Source organism: Panthera pardus, unplaced genomic scaffold, assembly GCF_024362965.1.
Source record: "Panthera pardus isolate Hobbes unplaced genomic scaffold, ASM2436296v1 HiC_scaffold_13, whole genome shotgun sequence".
NCBI classification, from domain to species: Eukaryota; Metazoa; Chordata; class Mammalia; order Carnivora; family Felidae; genus Panthera; species Panthera pardus.
The window spans coordinates 15512882-15538391 of NW_026526688.1; the positions used below are offsets into that span (position 1 = coordinate 15512882).

The following is a 25510-nucleotide window of genomic DNA, read 5'->3' on the forward strand; positions in this document are numbered from 1 at the left end:
CTGCCTTGCTCAGTCACTGGTCAGGATTGGCCTGTGAGAAGTGGACCTGTGGCACCAACACAGTGGTGGCCTGGGGGTTAACTATAAAATCTGGCAATCTGAGCAGGCTGCCGCACCATTTGTTACTTTTCAGACCTCATCTGGCACTCTCCCCGTCACTTGCCTCCAATATCCCCAGGGTGTGCCTGCCTCAGAGCTTCTGTCCTTGCTACTCACTCTGCCTGCAATGCTTTGCCCTCAGATATCTACGTGGCCAGTGCTCTTACTTTCTGTAGGTCTCTGCTCAAATTCCGTCTTATCAGGCAGGCATTTCCAGACCACTCTGTAAAAAATGGCACCGTCATCATTCTCAGTGCCCTTAACCTTCTTTAACTTTTTCCAGAGGATTCGCTGCCACCTGGCATTATTTATAACCTAGTTGTTGGTTTATTTGTGGCACTTCACAGGGACAGATGTTTCATGAGGGTGGAAACTTCACCCTGCTTTGTTCATGGGTGTCCCCAGTGCTCAGAAGAGTGTATCTCCGGGCTCATGGAAGGCACTGGATATTTTCTGAATGAACGATAAGGGCATGATGAACACCTCTTATGTCCACGTAGCAAGTGCTCTGAGAATATTTATTAATAAATGAATGAGTTGGGCACTTTCCAGAAGGTGGGGATACAGCGCTGAACAAGACAAAGTCCCTGATGTTGTGGAGCATACATTTTTTAATAAAAATAAAAGATTGATGACTGCATGCTAGAGCCTAATAGATCATTTGCAAAGCAGAGGTATCTTGTCATAAATTCCTTTAGGCTAACTTTAAAGGAACATGCTTTTAGGGGTGCCTGGGTGGCTCAGTCGGTTAAGCGGCTGACTTCAGCTTGGGTCACGATCTCACGGTTTGTGGGTTCGAGCCCCACGTCAGGCTCTGTGCTGACAGCTTGGAGCCTGGAGCCTGCTTCGGATTCTGCGCCTCCCTCTCTCTCTGCCCCTCCTCCGCTTGTGCTCTGTCTCTCTCTGTCTCTCAAAAATAAATAAATGTAAAAACAAAAAAAAAATTTAAAGGAACATGCTTTTATAGGAGACTATCCCAGGAAAGAATGTAACATGGCCCGTGGGTTGAACAAGCCCAGCGGTCTTTGTTTTTATCCGGGAGTTTATATTTTAATTCTAGAAGTCAAGCACTGGTTTACCTTGTGCCTGAAGCCTTTCCCAGTGGTGTCTCCTTATGAAAACGTTAACTGAGCTTGGCTTCTGTGAGCTAAATTCCGAGATTTACAAAGCAAACATTTTCTTAAAATACCAACCCAATTCTATTCAACAAAATCAAACACTGTCTGAGGTTTTTGCCCCAAGTGAAAAAGGTCATTTATTCACAGCCATTTTCACTCTTCCCGATATTATCTAAAGAGGTGGGAACCCATGCTCTACTGGTGTCATTAGTAGGTACGTGACGAGAACCTTCCATACAAGCTTCAGCTTGGTCTTGCCACTCTGTGTTTGCTGCTGGTCGCTAGGCATCCTCTACATTGGACCCCAGACAGACGTCTCATGGAAGATGCAAAAGAGTTCAAAAGAAGCCACATGTGAAAACTGAGGCCACGTAGCTCCAGAGCTCTGAAAACTTATGAACAATGTGGCACCGAGGAGTAGCGATTATGATGAGAAAAGATTCAGAATACACTGCCAATTAAATGGTGGAGACGTTTTAAAATAAAACCATCAAACCGCAAACACAAGATTCACTCTTAATCCCCTGGGCCCACTGATAAAGCCATTTTAGCATTTCATGTTTTCCCTTCTGTGATAGAAGAGGTACTAATCGCCATGCAGAAGTCAACCTCTGGCCTTATTATCACTTGGACTTGAAACCAAATCAATCTAGAAAGATTGATAGGAATCAAAAGGACAGATAAGGTGATCCAGCAGACAAATGTATTTGCCATTCTTTCAAAACTCAATTTCCTGGATTTTCCATCTGTGACCCACCAGGGTGGCCACTCAGCCTTTCAGCCTGTCTCGGGGGCTGAGGCTTGGAACCCAGCAGCACTGCGTGCCGAGCCAGCCTGCACACTGCGCTGGGGAAGTACGTGGGGGCTGAGAGAATGAGTAGTTCCTCGCGGTCACACGGGGGATTTCTTCCCTTGGCTGCCCTCTTTTCACCGCCATGACTCGACTTTGGGATTATTCCAGTGAAATCAGAAGGGGATAGAGTCCATTAGATGTTTCCCCAAAAAGAATTAAACGTCATTCCTCTGGGAAATTGCTAGTGAAGGATGTGATTTTAACTAGAAATTTCTGGCCTGGGTTTCTAATCCCCCAAATCCTACCTCAAGCCAGGCCATTTTCCCTTTTCTTAAAATCGTAACGCCGAATCTTAACAGGGTGAATGGTGTGTGTAAAAACGAAATTCATGCTTTGGAAAGTAAATGTAGGGACACATGGCTTCAAATGCTAACCAAAGCTGCAGTTCTGGATTGGTTCAGTAGCGACGGCAGTGAAGAGAGAACACAAGGTCAAAGAGCACCACCTTTCCTTTGGCAGGAGCCAGGGTTGGAAAGTTTAGGGAGAAGCCCACCGGAAGTGATCCCGACAACAGATAAGAAAGAGCACCTTGCTGGGGCATTGGGATTCACTTCCTTAGAGCCCTCAAGTCTCTCCTTCCCTCTCTCTCTCCCTCCCTCTCTCTCTCTCTCTTTAGAAAACAAAACAAAACAAAAACTTGAACCCACAAAGGCTTTGAGGCCACAAAGTCAAGATAGTGCCATGGCCCGGACTAGGACCTTGCTTCCCGCCCATGGCTCCCTCCACACAGATCTCTCCAAGAGACAGAGAAGTGACTAGGCCAACGCCCAGCACCGGGCTATTAATGCGGACAGGAAGGGACTCATGTGAGGGGAGAAGTGGTTGGATCTGGCAATGAACTGAAAAAATATTAAATATGGCTAAGCAAAATACAAGGCAATCCTATTTTGGCACAAGCATTGCCTTTTTATTTCATGTTATTAACAAATTCTTATTCTCCTGCTGACCACAAAACCACCTGGAAGTCGACGCGGGGCTAAAGCACGATACCTTCTACCTCACACCGTGTCGCCTGAGGGAACTGCTGTTTCTGAGAACTTTTCCAGATTCTCTGTTATAAATGGCTTAAACTCCCAAACCTGAGACCTCTGGGGAATACAAAAGCAGTCGTTTTAAATCACCACAGCACTGCCTTACTCACCCACTTGGAATTCACTGAAAAGGCAAACCATAAGAGTTTTAAGTTGGGTGTCTGCTCGCCTCTGAAAATATTTGAGTTTGCAAGATACTTCATGATACGCATTTCTGCTTTGTATTTCTAGGGCCTGTCCTGGGTTGGGTGTGAACTGGCCTAGGGGAGAAGAGGGCAAAGGGAACCGTAGAGCCCTGTCCGAGGCGATCTTTGCCACTTCTGTTGGGGTATTTCATCTGCTGTGAGACTGAAAACGCCCCTCTTGACAGCCTGGCCACAGGGCCTCCCTTTCTGTTGGGAGCGGGGGTGGGATGGGGAAGAGAGAAACTGGCCCAGTGTTTAAGATAAAGCGGATTCCAAGTAACTTTAAAACAGATACAAAGGGGCATTTACTGAGTTCCTACCGAGTGTCGGAGAGCGTGAGCGGGATGTGGGGCAACACGGCCTCCCTCCCCGCTGAGGGGCCGCCACGGCCTCCCGGGCCCCCAGAACCAAGTGTGATTAGAAGCAATAGTCCAGAGATGCATCTTGGTGGTCTGGGTCAGGATGCCAGATGTGTCTTATCAAAAGAGGTCTGTTTAAACCATCCCTCACAACTGTTCGGCCTCGGCCATTTGAGATAAGTAGCTAAGTGTCTGAGGCTGAATCCTCTCTTTTATACTCAACCCCAGAAGCGTTTATTGTTCACATTGTCCATTGAGACTCACAAAGGAGGATTTAAAAACATAGTTGCCCATGAGGTTGCTTAGTCTGGAGGAAGCCTGGAAGGGCAGTGACTCACGCGCTATGGGTGTCTGTGTGTGCAGGCATACGCCATGTGCATAACACAACTACGCGATCCCCGTCTGAGGGACGGACACTTAAATGGCCACACAGGACGGAGCTTCCCTAAGAGCCACTTCTTTGAGAGCAGGAAAGGAGAGGTAGCATGATGTCACGGGAGAGCACAGGACTTTGTACTAATGGTTCTACTCTTTATGGGCTTTGTGATCTTGCGCAAGTGTTTTACTACCTCACAGTCTTGGTTTCCTCATCTGTAAAATGGGGGTAACTATGCCTACCGTACAGGGTTTTATGAGGATTGACTGACTTAGTATTAGAAAGCACCTAGCACTGAGTGCTACAGGGTGTACAGACACACAAATACTGCAGACATCTGGGAAATGTACATTCTGCTCCCTGCTTGACTGAATCTGGAAGACAATGGGAGTGCTGTAGAGATAGAGGCCATCCATTGTCTTCTCTACCAACCAGAAGCGGAGTGGTGAAAATGCTGAGTGACGGATGGAGGGCAGAAGTCCTCTGTTCTGGTCCTGATTACTCACTTCCTTGGCTAGGTGACTTCAGACAAGCTGCTTACCCTCTCTACCCTGAAGTTCTCTCTTGGGCAAAAATGCGCAAGGTGATTATAAAGATCAATCCAAGGCGTCAAGATTAGGAAGAAAGAGTAACTGTCTTTGTTTGCAATAAACATGGTATTGTATATTCTTGTATGCATAGAATACAATGGAATCTCCAAATACTATTAGAACTAATAAACAAATTCAGCAGAGTTGCATGAAACAAATTCATGCAAGATCAACACCCCCAAACCAACCATGTTTTCATACACCACAAAAATGAAATTAAGAAAATAACTCTATTCACAACAATATCAAAAAGAATAAAGGGCTTAGAAATAGCTAACAAAAGAAGTGCAAGACTTAGACACTGAAAACTCTAAAATAGTACTGAAAGAGTTTGGAACCCGAATAACTGGACAGACCTCCCATGTTTACGAATTGGAAGATGTATTGCTCAGGTAGATGCGCTTCCTAAATTGTTCTAGAAGTTCAAAACAATCCCTAACAAAGTACTAGCTGGATTTATTTTTCTTTTCTTTTTTTTTTTTCTTTTTTCAGAAGTTGTTAAGCTCATCCCCAAATTCATTTGGAAATACAAGTGACTGAAAATAGCCCAAACGATCTTCAAAAACAAACACAAAGTGGAGGAGAAAAACACATCCCGATTTCAAAACTTACTACGAAGCTGAGTAATCATGACAGTATGGTCCTGGTTTAAGGAAGGACATATGGAATAAAACAGAGAGCCCAGGAATAAACTCTAACACTTATGGTCAGTTGCTTTTCAACAAAAGTGTCAGGAAAATTCAGTGGGAAAGGAATACTCCTCAACAGAGAGCTGACTACCTCACACTATACACAAAAATTAACTCAAGATGGATCACAAACCTAAATGTAAGGGCTAAAAGTACAAAATTCTTACAAGAAAACACAGGTTGGGTGCCTGGGTGTCTCAGTCAGTTAAGTTTCTGCCTTCGGCTCAGGTCATGATCTCATGGTTTGTGAGTTCAAGCCCCATGTTGGGCTCTCTGCTGTCAACACAGAGCCGGCTTCAGAACTCCTGTTCCCCTCCCTCTCTGTCCCTGTCCCATTCACTCTCTCTCTCTCTCTCTCTTAAAACTAATAAACTTGAAAAAAATTTTTTTAAAACAGAACAAAACACAGGAGTAATCTTCATGATGTTGGCTTAAGCAATTATTTCTTACATATGACACAATACAAGTGATTAAAAAAAAATCAATGAATAGGACTTCATTAAATGCTTTTACACTTGCAGCCACTCCATTAAGAAAGTGAAAAGGGGCACCTGGATGGCTCAGTCAGTTAAGCACCTGACTCTTGATTTCAGATCAGGTGATGATCTTACGGTTGGTGGGATCGAGCCCCACGTTGGGCTTGGGCTTACAATGCAGAACCTGCTTGTGATTCTCTCTCCTTCTTTCTCCGCCCCTTCCAAGCATGCTCGCTCGCTCACTCTTTCTCTCTCTCTCTCTCTCTCAAAGTAAGTAAATAAACATTAAAAGAAGAAAGTGGAAAAACAGTCCAACTCCTAAGAGAAAAATATTTGCAAATCGTATATCCTCTAAGACACATACAGCCAAAATGTATAAAGAACTCCTACAACTAATAATAGATAACCCAGTTTTTAAAAATGGCTAATGGAATTTGAACAGACATTCTTCCCAAGAAGTTATCAAATAGCCACTAATTAGTCATTATGGAAATGCAAATCAAAACCACAGTGAGATACCACTTGACACCCACTAGAATGGCCTCGATGAAAAAAGACAGTGACAAGTGTTACTGAGGATGTAGAGAAATGGGAACCCTCATACACTGCTGGTGGGAATGGAAAATGAGGCAGCCGCTTTGGAAAACAGTTTGGCCGTTTCTCCAAAAGTCACACATAGAATTACAATATGACTCAGCAATCCTACCCCTAAGTACCTGCTCAGAAGAAATGACAACATATGTCTACACAAAGACTTTGTACGTGAATGTCTACAGCGCCATTACTCACAACAGCCAACAAGTGGAAACAACCCAAATGCTCATCAGCTGGTGAATGGATAAACAAAATGTGGTCTATCTGTATAACAGAATACTTCTTGCCAGTAAAAAGGAATGATGTGCTGATACAACACGGATGAACCTCAAAATCATTATTACGCTTAGTGAAAGAAGCCACACACACACACACACACACACACACACACACACACACACACACCCTATGGTTCCATTTATATAGAATGTCCAGATCAAAGCAAATCTTTAGAGAAAGAAGGTAGATCAGTGGTTGCCTAATGTGGTTGCTGGAGGTGGCAGTGAGGAGCAACCACAGGGTACGAGGTTTTTTTGGGGGGTGATGGAAACACTCGAAGATTATATGGTGGTGATAGTTGCGCATCCCTGTAAAGATACCAAAATCATTCAACTGTACGCTATAAATGCATGGATTTTATGGTATGTAAAGTATACCTCAGCAAAACCATCAGTAATAATTTTAAAAGATCAACTGAGATCACATCTAGATAGATAGACAGATCCGTAAGTCAGCATATGTAGACTGAGTTAGATCTTCCACATTCCCAGCGACACAGGCAAATGTCAGCCCCCAAATCCTCCGTGCAGAATTCACCTACAAAGCACTGTCCCTCCTCTCCATCTCCCCAGTGGTCTCCAAACCCTACTGCCATGTACAAGGCATCCCAAGACAATGACTTTTGTTTCTTAATTCTTCTGCTTGATGGTACTGACTGCCTCCTATTGAAAAAATTAGTTTTTCCTTGATTACTTTGACCCTCTTTGACTCCTGATTTTCATTTTGAGTCTTTGCTAGAATGGTCTGTACTTCTTCCTTGTTTTCTTTGGTGTTTCTTTGTCTACATCATGCTCCCCAAATGTAAGTAAGGTCCCTCAAGGGTTTCAAATTGACCTCTTTTCCTTCTCTTGCCATAATCTTCCCAAGGGGCCTGGTATGCTTGCATAATTCCCCACCTCTCTGAGGACAACTCTGAAATCTTTATCTCTAAACCATCATGACTAGTAAAGAAATCGCCACCCAGATAGATGATCTTGCAAGTGCCCAACGTATGAGAATATAAACAACTGACTTAGATACTGCACTGAGATATTTACTGAAATATTAACTAGCCTGTTCTCCTCCTATATATTCCCCTCCATTGTGTTTCAAGCAGGCATCCGGCCCCTTTTGTCCTTGGAGTTGGTCTGTGTTTCTGGAACAATAGCTGATACTGCTTGCTGGACACTCCTTCCTCTGGGGCTTTTTATCATCTCAAACTGAGTTCCTTTGAACACACTGTGTACATGTCTCTGAAGGGGAGAGGAGGAAGGAAGGTATACATGCCTTTCAGGGAAGCAAGGAAGACAGGATGGGCTACCTAATTTGCAGGACCTAGTACAACATGACAATGTGGGATCCTGTGTCCATAAATTGTTAAGAATTTCAACATGGTGACAGTAGAGCATGAAAGCAAGCACAAGGTCCCTATAAGCATGGGGCCCAGTGTGACTTTATAGGTCACATACCCATGAAACTAGTCCTGGTGGAAATGTTTCCTGCAGACCAGGGAGAGATAAGAAGGATTTGCTGGTCCAGTGAGAACAGAAAATGATGTACTGCTTGGTGGCAGAACTCCATGGAGACCACTGACATCCAAGAGACGCACAACAGGGGAGGCTGGAGTCAAGGCACAAGGTTTTCTAGCTCAAAGCAGCAGAGCCTGGTCTCTGGAGCCACATGGATTGACATGTGGGCAAGTGGTGGGAACCAGGGTAGACCAATGACAAGAGCTGCTGTCCCAATGCCTTAGGACCACATATGGCCCAGGACCATGGCCCATAACCCTAGACGAGGAAGAAAAGTCATCTCACAACCCACCACCCAGTAGTGACTGAGACTGAAAATCCACTGAGCTCAGTGGGACGGGAGTCAGAGTCAGAATTAGTTTTTTTTCTTTTAATTGTGGTTAAATACACATAATATAAAGTTCACCATTTTAATCATTTTTAAATGTATAGCTCAGCATTAAGTACATTCACTTTTGTGCGACCATCCCCACCATCCACCTCCAGAACTTTTTCTCATCCCAAACCAAAACTCTTTCCCATTAAACACTAACTTCCCATCCTTCCCAGCCCCTTGCAACCACCATTCTACTTCCTGCCTCATGAATTTGACTACCTAGGCACCTCATGTAAGTGGAATCACATCCCAATTGTCGCTTTGTTTATGGCTTACTTGACTTATTATGTATTCAGATTCACCCATAGATTTAGATTTTTTTTAAAGAAAATAAAGAAATGCACTATTTCTTGTACATTCATGATTGTGAACTTGGATGCACCTTATACACAGATGAATTCATTGTTACCATAAGACTAGCTTGAATTCTTGTCTGATACTGAGACTTTTTTTCTCTCTGGTCCTCCACATGCAACCAGTCTTGCCCATTCTCTCTCCACAGAGCCTCTCAAATCCTCGAACCCAGGTTCCTTCCGGCACTGCGGACCTTACTCCCAGGCCCCCTCATTCTCACCCCAGACCTGGATGGCCTCCCCCAGACTCATACTGCTCAGTAATGTCAGAGTAATCATCCCAAAGCCCCGTCCTGCTCTCCACATGCTCCCCCTCATTTCTACGTCTGTCCCTTGACTTGTGTGATAATGTCCATCTTCAAGGCCCTTCCTCCAGGTTTCAACCTGTCCAAAACCTTCAGGCTTTACTTAAATATCAGCACCCCAGCGAGCCTTTCCTCTTCACTACACACTTCCAGAAATGGCCTCTGTATCCCCTGTGCCTGTTCTATTCTGTCCTGTGATTATACTTATTTCAACATATATTTGGTTGCTCCAGTTAACTGCACGCTCATCCAAGACAGAGGCCGTGTCCCGGCCATCTTTAGAACAGCAGCTTACTACGGTGCCTGGCTGACTCGGTTAGTTCAGTGTCCAACTTCGGCCAGGTCATGGTCTCATAGTTCGTGAGTTTGAGCCCCGCGTCGGGCTCTGTGCTGACAACTCAGAGCCTGGACACTGCTTCAGATTCTGTGTCTCCTTCTCTCTCTGCCCCTCCCCCACTTGTGCGCACGTGCTCTCTCTCTCTCTCTCTCTCTCAAAAATGAATAAACATTTAAAACAAATTTTTTTAAAGAAATTTAGAACCGTGGCTTATTTAAAATCGTAAATGTTCAATATATTCTTGCATAGATTATATTCATATAAAGCTGTTGCAGTTAGCAAATTCTGTGGTTCAGATAGTAAGTGGTAGAGGAGTAGCATATGAATGAAAATAAGTTCTCAAGGCATCATTCAGCTCTGAATGGTTACTATCTCTGGGTCAAGGCCTTTAAGAAGGGAGACATCTTGGGGCGCTTGGGTGGTTCAGTCAGTTAAGTATTTGGCTTCGGCTCAGGGCATGACCTCGCCGTTCATGAGTTCGAGCCCCACATCAGGCTCTCTGCTGTCAGTATGGAGACTGCTTCGGATCCTCTGTCCCTCTCTCTCTCTGCCCCTCCCCGCTCATTCTCTCTCTCTCTCTCTCTCAAAATAAATAAATAAATAAATAGATAGATAAACAAATAAATAAATAAATAACTTAAACAATTAAAAAATAATAATAATAAAAAAGAAGAGAGACATCTTTTGGCTCGGGAGAGAGAAAGATGAGAAGGAAGCTGGCACGTGGGCTGGACCAGAGGCCTGGGGGTTCCAGGGAGGATGAAAGAGCCCTTCCAGAAGTAATAAGCAGTATAAGCAAAGGGAAGGACTAGCAGTTCCCAGGGAGGCCTCCAATAAAAACAGGGAGGTGACAAGGGAGAGGTGAAGAGATCATTCTCCAGAATTCCATTCCAACAGGGGTTTCACAACTGGCCAACAGGCCCCTGACCATCCCCTGTGTTTGAAGGGTAGGAACTAGTCCGATGTCCACTGAGGGAAACCCCTGAGGTGAATTTTCAAGACACCCACACAGCTGGCGACTCATCGCAAAAGAACAAACAGGCAGTCGGGATTGGGTAAATAGAGTCATTTTTGTTTTTATCTGATTATTTTAGCTTGTAGCTAGATGTTGCAATACATGCTGATGCAGTCTAAGTGATTTCTTTGGAACGTGATTCTCTTATCTGTTCCATGAGAACTTGGTGAGATTATTTAAGGAGCTTAAAGAATAGGAGCCAGACTTCCACGATCATCCGTGGCACCGGGAAGTAAGGAGGATGGTGGGGAGGAGTCCGAACACCACCACCTCCCATCTTCCAGGCGGTTCCACCTCCTCCTTGATCAGATCCTTGATGAAATCTACACAGATTCGAATCTTCTCTGAATCTCCTTCCATTTCCGCCGAAACCTCCTGGGAGATGTGAACAAGGAGGGAAGAAAAGGGAAAGTCCCCCAGGCAGGGAAGCCCCGTGGTGAGTGAGTGGCAGGCCCAGAGCAAAGCTGGGAATGCAGGCAGGGACGTCAACCGGACTGACAGCTGGCAGGAAGGGGTGCAAAGGACGCCTGGGCTTCTGTCCCTGGGAATTTGAGGGAGGCTGGCCTCGGACACCTGTGCTTGGTGAGGTTCTTCTTCTAGCTGGGTCTGAGGCTTAGGCCTCAGTCTCCTGTTCTGCACAGTGAGGCGATAAATGCACTAGCATTTCTACGGCTGCTTCTGCTTTTTACATTTTGTAATGCTGAATGCCTCTGGAGGAAATTTTGGATTGGGATACAGGGGGTTTTGTTACATATTCCCCAGCTCATTCCACATAGTTTTCATGCTATATTTTACACTGACAAATGCATGCTAAAATGGACTGTGAATGTACAGGGAGGGGTGTCCTGGTCTGGGACGAGGCCAGCTGGCCAAGCTGCAGGGGAGGGGGCTAGACTGGGAGTAACGGGAACGTGGAATCAGATGCACCCACAGAGCCCAGCGAAAAGGCGCCCCAGGTGCTGGGGAGTGCGGGACGACAGGCTGACAGTGGCAGTGGTGTTGCTCCGGGCCCCGGGGAGGAGAAGCACATCCAGTGTGAAGGCAAAGGAGGGAATGGAGAAGCCTATGGAGAGCGGCCAGAAGGAGTCCAGAATCCAGCGAGATCAAGGCAGGCCTAGGAATGTGCCGGTGGTTTGTTAGACGACAGTGGAACCTTAGTATGTGAGGTTCAGCAACGAAACTCTAGGGTCTACCGAAAAGATAGATAACATAAGGCTTCTGCAGTGGGGTCAGACAGAAGTCCAGGTACCGGCCGAACCAGCGAGGTCCAACAAACATGAATCGGGTGTCTCTTCTGAGCAAGCACTGGGCCCAGAGGCAGGTGGACTGGCTTTGTCTACAGGGGCAGCTCGAGGGACCCACCTGGGGAATGGAAAGACTTCAGACACAGGTGGGGCCTGACAGACTGCCCTCAGTCCTGGTTCTCAGAGATGCATGGCAGTTCCCATGCAGCAACAGTGTTCAAAGAAGGATGACGACAGTGGCCTTGACTATGGGTCCCCTGAGCCCCGGCTGGTGGTTGTAAGCCTGCAATACAGACTGGGAAAACCAGACCAAACCACACAACACTGCTTTATGCCCACTAGGCTGCAAGACATCTTTTTAAAAACTCTCTTTTTTTTTTTTTTTTTTTTTTTCAACATTTTTAATTTATTTTTGGGACAGAGAGAGACAGAGCATGAACGGGGGAGGGGCAGAGAGAGAGGGAGACACAGAATCGGAAACAGGCTCCAGGCTCCAAGCCATCAGCCCAGAGCCTGACGCGGGGCTCGAACTCACAGACCGCGAGATCGTGACCTGGCTGAAGTCGGACGCTTAACCGACTGCGCCACCCAGGCGCCCCTAAAAACTCTCTTAATGTGAATACATTTCTCTAAATCACAAGGGCAGTGCAATGGGCCAAATGCTAGTCTCCCTGAGAAAGTCCTACACTGCAGTCTGATGTCCACTGTGATGTCATTAGGAGGCTGGGACTTTGGGAGGTGATTTAGGTCATGAGGACGGAGCCCTCATGAATGGGATTAGAGCCCTTATTAAACAGACTCCAGCTAACTCTCTCACCTTCTTTCTTTCTGCCATGTGAGGGTACGATGAGAAAATGGTCATTTGCAACCCAAAGAGTACCTTCTCCAGAATCAGACCAGGCTGCCATGCTGATCATAGACTTCCAGCCCCCAGAACGGCATGAAATAAATTCCTGTTGCTTGTAAGCTACCCAACCTATGGTTCTTTACTATAGCAGCCTGGAGTCAAACAGGGAGCTTAGTGTTAAATTAAAATGTCTGATTACTCAACCAGAGATGAGAAAGCTCCACTGGATATGGATATATTTTTAATTTAATATTTTTAATAGAGAAATCATATTGTTCAAAAAGGCAACAAGACATCTCTCTCCCATCTTTGTCTCTCTCTCTCATCTATCTCTAATAGGGAACCATGGTTCTACTTTCTTATGTGTCTTTAAAGACCTGTTTTTCCCCTAACTGGCAAAAGTCCTTGGCTAGGCCCTAATGACAGTGAATGGTGCTGTCTCCCATCAGAGGCTTCTTGTTGTCTCCTGCCTCCTGGTGGAGCCTGGCTGGATAGAGGGTGGGAGAGAGGTTGCCTTTACACCTTGGAGTGCCTGTGACCAGAGACTGGGAGGACACGTGTGAAGAGTTTTTTCAAAAAAAACTGACCCCTTGGGGGCACATAGGTGGCTCAGTTGGTTAAGTGTCCAACTTTGGCTCAGGTGGTGATCTTACACTTTGTGAGTTTGAGCCCCGCATCAGAGCCTCACTACAGAGCCTGCTTAGAATTCTCTCATTCTCTTTCTCTCCCTCTCTCTCTCTCTCCCCTCCCCCCCGCCAAAATACATAAATAAACTTTAAAAATAAAATAACTGACCACTCACACACAGTACATGGCCTGGCCTCTGGTAACATCTCAGGGTGAGTGACTTAGGGGCCTTTTTCAGGAGTGTAGACCCTGGTGACCTCTCTGAAGTGCCCTCGTGGCCTGACGTGGCCTAGCCTCACATCTTCCCTCTTTGGTGGACTCTTGGTGGGTTGTTTTGCAGGGCAGGGGTATACCCTAGAGAGGGCCCACCCCCATTACAAATGAGAACATACCAAAGTCTAGAAATGGAATTCGCATGGCCAATGAGGATGGACCAGACATGCTACCCTTGAGTAGGTTCCCATTACCTTTACCCCCTACAGGGGCAGGGGCTGGAGGGCATGGGAAGCATTTTCTAGGCTGGGCCTATGGTCTGCTACTGAATGACTAGAAGCCCCATATTTGAGGTTTTCTCCCAAACACCCATGGTTTGTTTAAGGTTTCTGCCCTCAACCATTAAGGCAGAATGTTTTCCCAAGCCCACCTGAGAAAGCCAATCCTTATACAGACATATAATTTCTCAGGGAAGACTAGACATGCTGCAGAGCCAGTGGGCTAACATATTAGACTTGTGTGCGGAATACGGAAGAAGAGCCAAGGCCGAGGGACCCCTCAGGCAAACTCCGTGGGTGGCTTACCCACTACACCCATAGATGTGGGGACCTCCGTCTGCTGCCTCCCACCTCCATCAGGTCAGGGTCCTTGTCAGGGGCCATCAGCAGCTCAAGGGGTGAATGAACTGCAGACTACTTTTCTCAAATGTGAAAAGAGGTCAAAGTGGACTCACTGTGACCATAACAGGGGAAGAATGCAGAATGCCATCGAGACCCCCCTCAGGTCACCCTTTCCCTCCACCCCACCGTGGCCCCTGAGAATCTCCTCTGAGCCTCATGACTATTGCCAGCACCTAGAACACAGCACTTAGAACATTCCCAGCACATACCCAGTGCTCATTAAGTGCCCAGCTGACCCCAGGGCTCCTCTCTCCCCAGGTCTGTCGTCTTAAAGCTGTGGGAACTCAGGACTAGGAAGGTGATACGACTTATCCAACATCCCGGCGGGCCATGGCACACTCAGGAGAAGAAATATGCCACCCTGACTCCCTTCTGAGCTCTGTCTGGTCTCCCAGTGCTCTCCATCCAACCTGCTTCACATCAGGCATTTTCGCTGGGCAACGTGGGAGGAATACACAAGGCTGCTTGTACCCGGTGACTGGGCAGGGAACCTGGTCTCCTGGCATAGCCACAACACATTCATGGCCCACAGCACCCAGGTTGGGACACCTTGCTGCAGACACTTACATGCAGTCTCACGGTGACCCCACTCATCTCCCTGCTATACAGCTGGCAGCCACAGAAGCTCTCGCCCTTAAAGCCAGGCCCCCCGGGGAGGTGACTTCATCAAGAGTAAAATATCTGTAGTATCCCCGACCAAAAGTCTGTTTGTGATCTCAGCCCGAGCAGCCCTTTGTCCAAATGAGTCCTGGGCCACATGGTTCCGTGACCTGTCTGCCAGACCCTTTTTTCCTGCTGTGGAAATGGCTGAAGGTAGGAGTCGGTTATGATGAAGCACAATATCCAACAAGAGCCAAATGCTACACACGGGATCCAGAGGAGCCCCAGACTTGCCCCAGGTCCTCGCCTGGGAAATGGTGGACACAACGGCCCTATTCATGGAAGGGGACTCTGAAACTTGAGTATGTTTAAAGTGTCTTTGAAATAAATGTTAACATGCTGACTCAGGCTCCCTCCGAAATAATTTTAAATGTCCTCTAACCCATTTTTGGCATATCATTCATGATGAAGCAGGTATTGAGAGCAGCATGGTTCAGCCAAACTCCCAGAAGCCTTGGCAGGAGGCATATGGTCCTATCAATCAACACTGGGGTCGGGGGAGGGGAGGGGGAGGCCAGCCATGGTTTGAAGACCGCAGTGGCTCAGTGTGGGTGAACCTTCTGGAAAAGGGTTTGCTGTTATTATAATCAAAAGCTTTCACCACATTTTTAAGCTTTACCCACTACCCGAACCATTCCCTTCTTTCAGGGGGTGACGTTCCAGCAGCTGAATGCCATATAACAAGAACTCCCTCTCATCACCATGGAAGCCAAGAGAAACATACTTTTTGAAAAGTGGCACTTTGGTGCAGAGAGCTCTGCTGATGGGAGCTTAAATAATGACGTGCCAGGAGAGATTATTTTTATGAATTCCTGGAACACACTTTTTTCTGTGAGCATGAGCCGAATAGTCCTCTGCACACTTCTGTTGCCCTCTACTTTACCTAGCCAGCCTGCGTCTTCAGGCAGCGTAATCAGGACACCTTATACAGACTGTAGGTTGTTTTTAAGTTAATTTATTTCTTTTGAGAGGGAGGGGGACACAGAGAGAGGGAGAGAGAGAATTGCAACCAGCTCTGCACTGTCAGCACAGAGCCCAACATGGGGCTCAATCCCACAAACAGTGAGATCACGACCTGAGCTGAAATCACGAGTCAGACCTCAACCGACTGAGCCACCCAAGCACCCTCATACCATAGCTTTAAGTTGAAACGTGGGAAGATGTGGTTAAGTGTCCCTGGGAAGCAAGTGATGAGATGTAGACAAAGCTCATGCAGCTGGGAAGACAGATTTAACTGTGCATCTGTCAGAGATATCCTCCCCAGGCTTGGGGAAGGCAGAGAGATACGAAGTCCATTTACTGTGGGTCCACTGGGATCCACAGGAGCAATTTCTCCCTTTTACCCCCATGGTTATTCTTCACGTTTCTGGAACTCTCCTTTAAGACACTTTCTCTGATCCTCTGAAGGGCCAACTCCAAGTGAATATCCTACTCCAATCCTACTCTATTCTGGTGAAAATTTACTTCCCCAAATAGACAGCCCTCCAAACTTTCCCCGATGTCTGCACACAGGAGACCCAGACTCCGAATACCTCCTGCCTGTGGAGCTGATTCAGGCTCCCTTCCTTTTAGTTCCTCCATGCCTTCTCATCGCCCAGCCAGCAAGTCTTGCCACCAGGATGCTCTTCAAATTCAACTCCTCACTTAACAGCCCATCACGAAGAAGAGATGCTTGAACATTTGAAGTGGAAAAGGAAGAAAGGAGGAGTTTACTGGTTCTTCCAATTATTTTCCATCAACTGCATGTGTTTGTTTGTTTTTTAACAAATCATCTCTGTCTAGTCCTTCCACCCACAACCAAGTGGTGAGTGGGTTCAGCCCCTCTTCACCTGCCTGGTTGTGCTTCTCTGATTTGCTTGTGCCTATGGCCCTCACATCTCACAGTCTTCATAGATTTCTTCTTTTCTTCCTTCAGATCTGGCTCAAGATTCACCTCCTACTAAAAATCTTTCCACTCATCTCTCAATGTTTAGTTCTAGATCCACCTTCTCCCTGGAAATGTTCAAGTCCATTGTAACTGCCAATAATACTTCCCTCCCCTGAGTTGCAGACACTTATTTCTATGCCCTTCCTTTTCAGTAAGACCCACAAGCTTCTTATAAAATGCAACTAGTATCCATTCAGTGTGTGGAATACACTGCATCAGTGTTCGAGATAATTCCCGCCCCCACTGTCAGAGGATTATGCACCCTTGACCTACTGGCAATATAATTTGCTTTGGCCAACGGGATGAGGGATGTGACATGTGCCACCTTGAGCAGAGGTCTTAAGCACCACCACGTCATTCTGCCGTTTTCCCTTAGCCACACGAACAGCACATCTCATCTAGAAGTTGCTTTTTCTGTCTGAGTCTCAAAATGAAGAGGAAAGTGGGGCAGAGTTAATCCTTAAACTCCATGTTCATGAGTGAGAGATAAACCTTAGTTGTAAGCCTCTGATACAGCTTGTTACTACAACATAATTTAGCTTAATCTTAGTTCTAAAGTGTGTAATAGGTACAGTTTTTGTAATGGTGGCTTTACACTAGGTGTCTCCTTCTGTCCTCCAACAAGCCTACTGGCTTAGTTTTACTTTCTTCATTCTACCGATAGATAATATTAAAACACAGAAGAACCTGTTCCAATTCTGAAAGTTAAAAGGGGACAGACTAGAGGAAACTAGGTCTTCTGCAGCAAACTGACAGCTCTTTCCACCCCATGATGCATTTACGGGTTGAACTGTGTTCCCCCAAAACATCCTATCCCTTGGTACCTGCGAGTGTGACCTTATCTGGAAACAGATGTACTCAAGTTAAGATGAGGTCCTGAGGGTGGGCCCCCATCCAATATAACCGGTGTCCTTGGAAGAAGAGAAGAGGCACACGTAGAGGCACACAGGGAGAGCAATATGTGATGACTGAAGCAGAGACTAGAGTGACACATCAATGCATATGCAAGCCAGGGAGCACCAAGGATTGCTAGAAACACCAGAAGCTCAGAGAAAAGCACGGAAGAGACTGTCCCCTAAAGCCCTTAGGGAGAGCGCAGGCTCGCCAACACCTTCCTTTCAGATTACCAGCCTCCGGGGTTGTGAAGGAATAAACTGTTGCTTTAAGCCACCCTGTTTGTTGTAACCCATACAGCAGCCCTTGGACACCAGCACACCATGGCCACCTCGATTTGGGGGCAGAACCCACCGGAAACTCTCTGCACGTGGGGGATAGAAAAAGTCTGTCTAAGGATAACTTCATTCTTCTGGTCAGCAGCCTGGTGTCACCATCCCATCTGTATTTATTTCCAAGAGCTGTCATCACACAGCACCACATGCTAGGTAGCTTAGACAACGGAAATTTATTTTTCACAATTCTGGAGGCCAGAAATCTGAAATCAAGGCATTGTCAGAGTTGGTCTCTCCTAAGGGCTTCTCTCTTCTGCTTTTTTTTTTTTAAGTTTATTCATTTATTTTGGGGGGGGCAGGGGCGGGGGGAGAAGAGGGAGCGCACAAGCTAGGGCGGGGCAGAGAGAAGAACAGACAGAATCCCAAGCAGGCTCTGCGTCATTAGTGCAGAGACCAATGCAGGGCTCGAACCCACAAACCGTGAGATCATGATCCGAGCTGAGATCAGGAGTCGGACGCTTAACCGACTGAGCCATGCAGGCGCCCCTCTCCTTGTCTTTTAGATGGCCGTCTTCTCCCTGTGTCTTCACATAGCCTTCCCTCTGTGCCTGCCTGTGTCCTGATCTCTTCTTGCAAGGACATCAGTCATAGTGGTTAGAGCCCACCCGAATGACCTCATTTTAACTTAATTACTTTTTTAAAGACACTCGTCTCCAAATGAGGCATTGGGGGTAAGGATTTCAACACACACATTTGTGGAATTCAGCCCACAGTGCTATCTCCTGTTTTCAGATATCTAAGGAGACTCATGATGCCTGTGTTCACAGCCTGGCTCCTTAAGCAATCTGGGATGGGGGGCTCAGAACATAAGGATGGCCCTGCCAGACCCGTCCCAGGGTCTGACAGCCAGGACCACATGACATTTGGTCTTCCCAGTCCTCTTACAGATGTTCTAGGGTTCTGAACCGTTTGCCTTGTTCAGGCTTCACTGTTGCCTCTGCTTTCTTGGCTTCAGCAATCTTGGCGAGAATTAGATTCTCCCTTGGGCTTTCCTGATGGCTAGTGTTCTGGTTAAATCTCCTCTCAACACCCCAGGCCTTGGATTCCCTACTTCGGCACAGCCCCCTCTTCATGGCTGACTCTCCTTTCAACCCTCTTGCTGCCCCAACCTTACAGTCAAAATTCAAAACAGAATGGATAGACATATTTTGAGATACCTAAGACTATTAGAAACAAATAGTAATCAGTTCACCTAAATGGCTGTTAATTACTTTCCTAAAGCAAAGCATAATTTCAGTATTTTCTCCTCCTTATTGGTTTAGGAGTATCTGGAACCAAAAGAATAATCAACAAGTTCCCTGAAACTCTGAATGTTTTAATCATTTTTTAAATAATTTTTAAATGTTTATTTTTGAGAGAGAAAAAGAGCACGGGAGGGGGAGGGGCAGAGAGAGAGGAAGACACAGAATCCAAAGCAGGCTCCAGGTTCTGAGCTGTCAGCACAGACACCAGGCGGAGCTCGAACTAATGAACCGTGAGATCGTGACCTGAGCCGAGGTCTGACGCTTAACCAACTGAGCCACCCAGGTGCCCCTTAACCATTATTATAATGCTGCTTCACAATAATAAATTTTATTTGAAGAAGCCAGGATAAATAAACCATGGTGCAGAGATGGAAAATTAAGGAGAGAATGACGGCATCATGTGGGCTCTTCAGTTAGAGGGCAAGAAAGGCAGATCCACTACAGTGACTTCAGGAAAGAAATCTGAAAAAAACCAGTGGAGCAAACCTTGGGTCTTTCTGGTTAAAAGCATTCCAGCCAGAAGAAATGGCAAGTTGAAGTGTCCTGAGGTGGCCATGTACCCAGAACAGGTGGAGAAGAGAGTCAGGAACGAGGCTGGAAAGGGTCGGGGTGGCCACATGGGTTCTCAGAGAACTTCAGATTTTACTTAGTGTGGAAGCAGAGTCTCCTGGAGAGTCTGAATGGAGGAGAGACACGATCGGATACATGCTGTAGAAGGACTACTCTGGTCGTCTGTGGAGACAGGCAGAAGGTAGGGCAGAGAGGTTGGAGGGAGCAGGGGCTGTTGGGGAGCTCTGGGCAGCAGAGGGTGCAGACTCCAGGGATGGAGGTAGAGGAGGACAGGCTTTGCCATCCAACTTTCTGAAAGTACAGCCTACTCGGGCTGAGGCAGAAAGGGAGGTGGGGAAGAGGTGGAGGAACAACAGAGGGGACCAAGGGGACAACGGAGGGGATAAGGAGCCGTGGGTAAAACAAGAGGAACCCAAGAAAGCCGTCCAGAGGAGGAGCATGGTCCAGCGAAGCTCTGTTCCTGGGCCAGAAATCAAAGCCTGAGGATTGACCCTTGACCACGAGGAGGCCCTTGGTGAAAACAATAGTGGGATTGGGTTTTGAGCAGGAGAGAATGAGAGGAGAAGTCGAGGGCATACCAGACATCATGCATTCCAGGAGCATCTCAGTCTGGGGAAGCTAACATGCTGGGGTGACTGTCCCTGAGCAGATGCCGATCTTCAGAGAAGGGGAGGAGAGGGAGCCCTGGAGGCCGTGTCCACGCTGCTTATGCTGTGGGTGTGCAGGGGTCTGCAGGCAGCCCAACAAGTAAAACCTGAATTCTCCAGAAGACTGAGGAGGTGGGCTTTTCTCAAAACATGATTTCTCAAGTACTTTCTGCGTTAATTTCCGTTGGTCCAAATGACGGCCGGTTTTGATTTAAATCAGCTATTTTCGCAAAGGCAGGGAAAAGCATGCTTTAACCTGCCATCTCCTCCTCCAGAATGTTGGATCCTTGATATCTGGGGAGAATTTGCTTCTGTGTAATTTCTAGGAGTGCAATAGGAAATATGTTGACACAAATATCAATGCTAATGGTTAACATCCTTGGTTTGGCTTTGGTCCCAGTAGATCAATAAAGCACATTTACTGAGGCTCTTATTGCCTCCTGGACTGCTCTTGAGGAGACTTCAGTCCCTGGGTCCCAGGTCCTATGCACAACTTCCTGGGAACTCCAGGACTGGGGTCAGGGCCCTGCTAATTGCTGTGTGAGAATCTTGGTCCCTGATGCCTGTTCTCTGATCTCGGTCCCGCTACTGACAATCTTTGGTGTCTGGAGTGAAGTGCCCAACCTCCCTGTACTTTATTTACTAGTTTTTAAATGCTGAACTGATAATAACAGATTGCAGAGCAAATTAATTTCAGCATATGTTTGTCTCTTGGTAGATTATGTTCAGTGAAGATTAAATTCTAGACCAGTTTCCCTGCTACTCAGAGCATTTCTGGACTACTTTCCCCAAGTGCTTAATCAGGAGTGTTCAAGAATTACAAACAAATGTTGCCATTGGCCTTGACAAAATGATGCTAAGTTATGCTGCCTTAAGACTACCCAGCATTTTCTCTTACCCATGGTCTGGATTGACCAAATCACTGCTTTTCTTCCATGGATTTTATGTTAAACTTCACTTCAATGTGGATTTGCCTCACAGAGAAGAGCTTTCCAAAAAGATCCACAGTAAGAGAGATTAAAACAGAAAGCAGAATAGTTACACTGTGGTTGCGTCTTAACCAAGATTAAGTTGATTCAGACACAGCTCTTTGGAAAGAGAGCTTACGCATAGAGTAAGATATAATGATATGTGTGCCGTGCTTGTGGCTGTTTATTCCAGCTCAGAGCCCACCTCTTTCAAAATGCTTCACATCCTACTCCAACCGAAAGAAAATTCTCCTCCCCTCTGGCCTTCTGTCGCATAGTAGGAAAAGCACCCACTGGTCCTTTGTGTATTCGTTTGCTAGGGCTGCATAACAAAACATCACAGACTGGGCAGCCAAACAACAGTTCTAGAGGCTGGAAATCCAAGATCAAGGTGTCAGCAGGTTTGGTTTCTGGTGAGGCCTCTCTCCTTGGCTTGCGGATGGCAGCCTTCTCATTGTGTCCTCACATGGCCTTTTCTCTGTGTACATTTATTCCTGGTGTCTCTTCCTCTTTTCAGAGGGCATCAGTCAGATGGGATAGGGCCCCACTCTAACAGCCTCATTTCGACTTAATCGCCTCTTCAAAGACCGTATCTTTACATACTTTACATTCTGAGCTACCAGGGATTGGACTTCAACACATAAATTCTGGAGGGAAACAGTTAAGCCCTTTGCATGCATCTTGGAATATTAGTAGGTACCTGATGTGTCTCTCCTCAACCTGACTGCAGGCTCCCTGGATGAAAGGCCCTGTTTTAAGATTCTGTGTATCTCCTGCAATCAATGGCTTGATGGGTCTTCCTGATACTATTGAATGTTGTTCACATTTGTCCTGATGCAGATATATTTTGAAGGAGAAAAAAATCAGCCACGGCAGCTTCGTGTCAGTGACTGGGCTAGATGATTTCCCAGATTGCTTACAAATCCCGTGACTGTTCATGCCCCATCACCATCCGTGTGGCTTCACAAAAAATTCTCCTCTCTACAGAGTTTTAGTCATTTGCTTAATTTCTTACAGTCAGACCTCCCAAGAGGTGCCAGTCTTAACTTTGGCTAATTCCCTATGCATGTCTGCATCTGGCAGTCCCTGAGATCCTGACCTGACTCGGACCTGGAAGCCGAGGAAACAGGCTCAGGGCAGTGCAGTGGGTTGCCTGAAGTTGCCCCAAGAGGACTCCATCCAACTTTTTCCAGCTCCAAGGCCAATACCCTAATATTCCTCATTATGCAAAAATAAGAACACCAAGGGCTTTATGTCTTATGGGCAGTAATTTATGTAATGAAGTGAGATCATAGTCTCTCTTATGAATGCTGATGAACCTTATAACAGCATATCTTTTAGTACCAAAAGGATCCAGCATACTTCTTTTGTTGATTCATAAAATGCTCAAATGCTCAAACCATATGTTTAAGTACAACTCCCAATGGATATATCCTTCCTTAAATGAAAAGAGAGGAATTTTTCAACATCAGGTGGGACAATAAGCATGATATTGGGAGGAGTAATCTAAATGTAGCCACGAGTCGCTTCCAGGGCGCTGGAGATGATACCAGCTTCATGGCCTGGCACCTCCCAGAGGTGCCTTCTCTAAGCCATCACGTTCACCCGGTAGGTACAAGACAAATCAAACCCAGAGACATGTGCACGTGAACATGGGCCTTGCTAGACACGTTCTGTGTACGATATCACTTCTATAAAAGTGGGAAAGCCAGTGTAAGCATCGAGTAGGCTTTCAAATGAAATAATGCAGTCAACATCTAAAACTTTGTAAGCGTAATGTGTATGGAGCCCTTGTGGCTTCCTCGGGGGAGACTGAAGGTGAGAATTTTGCCAAACGCCAACGGGCACTGCCCGTCCCACCACGGGAAGGGCTCTTCTGTCACGACTGGACAAGTGGAAACACCCCGAGCTTGAAAAGAAGGTTCGCCTCTGCGTGACTGAGGCCCCGCGACCATTATTCCCCGTGCCAATATCAGGACTGTGGGTCTGACAAACAAAAGGCCATGTCCTTGGCTTGGTTTCTCTGGGGAGGCTGTAACGGTCCCCTTTTACTCACTGGAGGCTGGCTTTCTCAAATGGATTTTGTTCATTTTCCACTCAGATTGAGAAAACTGCACGTGGCAGTTTATGAATTGGGCCTCCCAGCAAGTCTCTGAAGGACAACGGGAGTGGGGGTGGCCTGCATGCGGGAGCCTCCCTGCACAGAACTGAGGTCGGGCTGTGGCACACAACAACATCTATGTGTGACCCAGCAGCCTGCGGACCTACTCCCTGCGAGGGGAGACACATGCCAAGCAAGGACGAGAGGACTTCTGTTCATCCTTTTTATCTTACACTTGCTGGTTGTTTGTGGCGGGGGCGGGGCGGGGGGGGGGGGATTAAAAATAAGCAAATAAATTCCTTGCTTGTGTGTCATCTGGGTTTTTTTTCCTCCCCATGCTTTCATTTCTAACTCTCCAAAGTATCTTCCCACCTTAATTTTATGGCATTTTTATATACACATGCATCCAGGACCCGCGCATGAAGTCAGAGATATCAGTTTGTCTTCCAGACTCCTTTGGGTTTGCCGCTGCATGGAGATCCATAGTGAGATACAAGAGTTCTCATCCCCTTCCCATGAACATGATTTATAGAGTTCTCCCTGTGCTCAGAGCATATAGCTAAATCCTGCATAAGCAGCAATCACAGTGCATTCTTAACAGCCTCCCTGGACAGTTTGCTAAATTCTTTCTGAGAGCCTCTCGCTGGCCCTTACAAAGATTAGCTAAAAAAAAAACTGGAGGCTGGGAATCCAACTGTGTGAACAGAAAGTATGTTCCACTGCACTCATAGAGGATCAAGTTTGTGGAATCACATTGGGCGTTCTGGCTGTCCCAGATGAAGACCAATTAGGCAAAAATCAGCTTTCCCAAACCCAAGCGCACTCTGGGTTGACTAGGGTTGTTTTCTTTTGTTTTGTTTTAACACATACTAAAAGTTAAAGGTGGGAATCTCAACTAAGTAACATTTTTTTTTCTTCCCCACGTCATTTTACCTGGTCCAAGAAGACAAAAGAGGGGCCAGCGGCATTGCTAAGTAATACTTCAATGTACAACCTAAAAATTCTCTCCCAGTAATCCTGGAACGCCACGTATAGTTTTCAGAGTCTAGCACAATGACAAACAAGCTAAAATACCTCCAGGATGACAGATGACTGCAGAGCAAAGGGACAGAAGGAATTTGGTACAAACACACAAGGACCTGTTGACTTTTTAGCCTGAACTTAGAAAGTACGGAGTTAACCAGAATTTTTGTTTGTAAAACAAACAACTACTTTTAACATCCTCTATTCATGTGGTTCTCTGTTCTCCACATGGAGAATCCAAAACAGGTCCTTGGGATAACTTTTGGAGAACCACACTACTGTGGAAACAAAAAAAAAAGTCTCAGCCAAGAACTTTGGTGTCCCAAAAGACCAGGGAAACCTGAACATTTAAATAAGACATTAATGCCAGGAGCTAACCGTTCCCTGTTGGACTCCAGCTCCCTGCCCCCCCCCCACCCCCCGAGCTCCACCAGCCAGAAGAGGACACAGTACTCACCAGTCATTAGGGTGTAGTAATTGGGGTAAGAGAGACTGGGAAAGTCTGGGGTCAAGTAATCCACTTTCACTCCCCTGCTCACAATCTCTTTGAAACCGGGCAAAGACTCCAGGGCCTCATCACTGATGTAGTCCGAGCGAAAACCATCCAGCAGAAACACCAGGAGCTTCCGGCCAGCCGAGGCTGGCCGCACCAGGCTGAGCGCGAGGACCAGCAGGAGGGCCCCGAGCTTCGCTGCCATGCTGCCAGGAGCCTGCCCGCTCGGCTGGCACAGCCGTCCCCTTGCAAAGACTGAGGATGGAGAATCTGTAGCTATTCTCTCTTCTAGGGGCTGGACCTTGACTGCTGGCCTTCCTGAGCCAAGTTCACTTTCAGAATTTAAAGGTACAGCACCCTCTTTAAAAAACATCTATGCTCACCCTTTACTAGAAAGACCAGAGACTAACTCCTTTGGGTCTCCAAACAACCCAGAATAAACACCGGGGAAGAGAAGGCAACATTATTATTTTGGGTGAGTGTTCCAGAAATAC

The 25510-nt window shown here is 46.5% G+C and overlaps 1 protein-coding gene across 1 annotated transcript in view; it reads right to left on the minus strand.

The window, feature by feature from the left end:
• ENPP6 (ectonucleotide pyrophosphatase/phosphodiesterase 6) overlaps positions 1 to 25294 on the minus strand; it is a 120497-nt gene extending 95203 nt beyond the window's left edge. Inside the window, exon 1 of the mRNA XM_019422316.2 lies at positions 24981 to 25294. Within this exon, the coding sequence (XP_019277861.1) occupies positions 24981 to 25221 (241 nt within the window). The 5' untranslated portion in view covers positions 25222 to 25294. The remainder of the gene's footprint in view (positions 1 to 24980) is intronic.
• Positions 25295 to 25510: the final 216 nt, after the last annotated feature.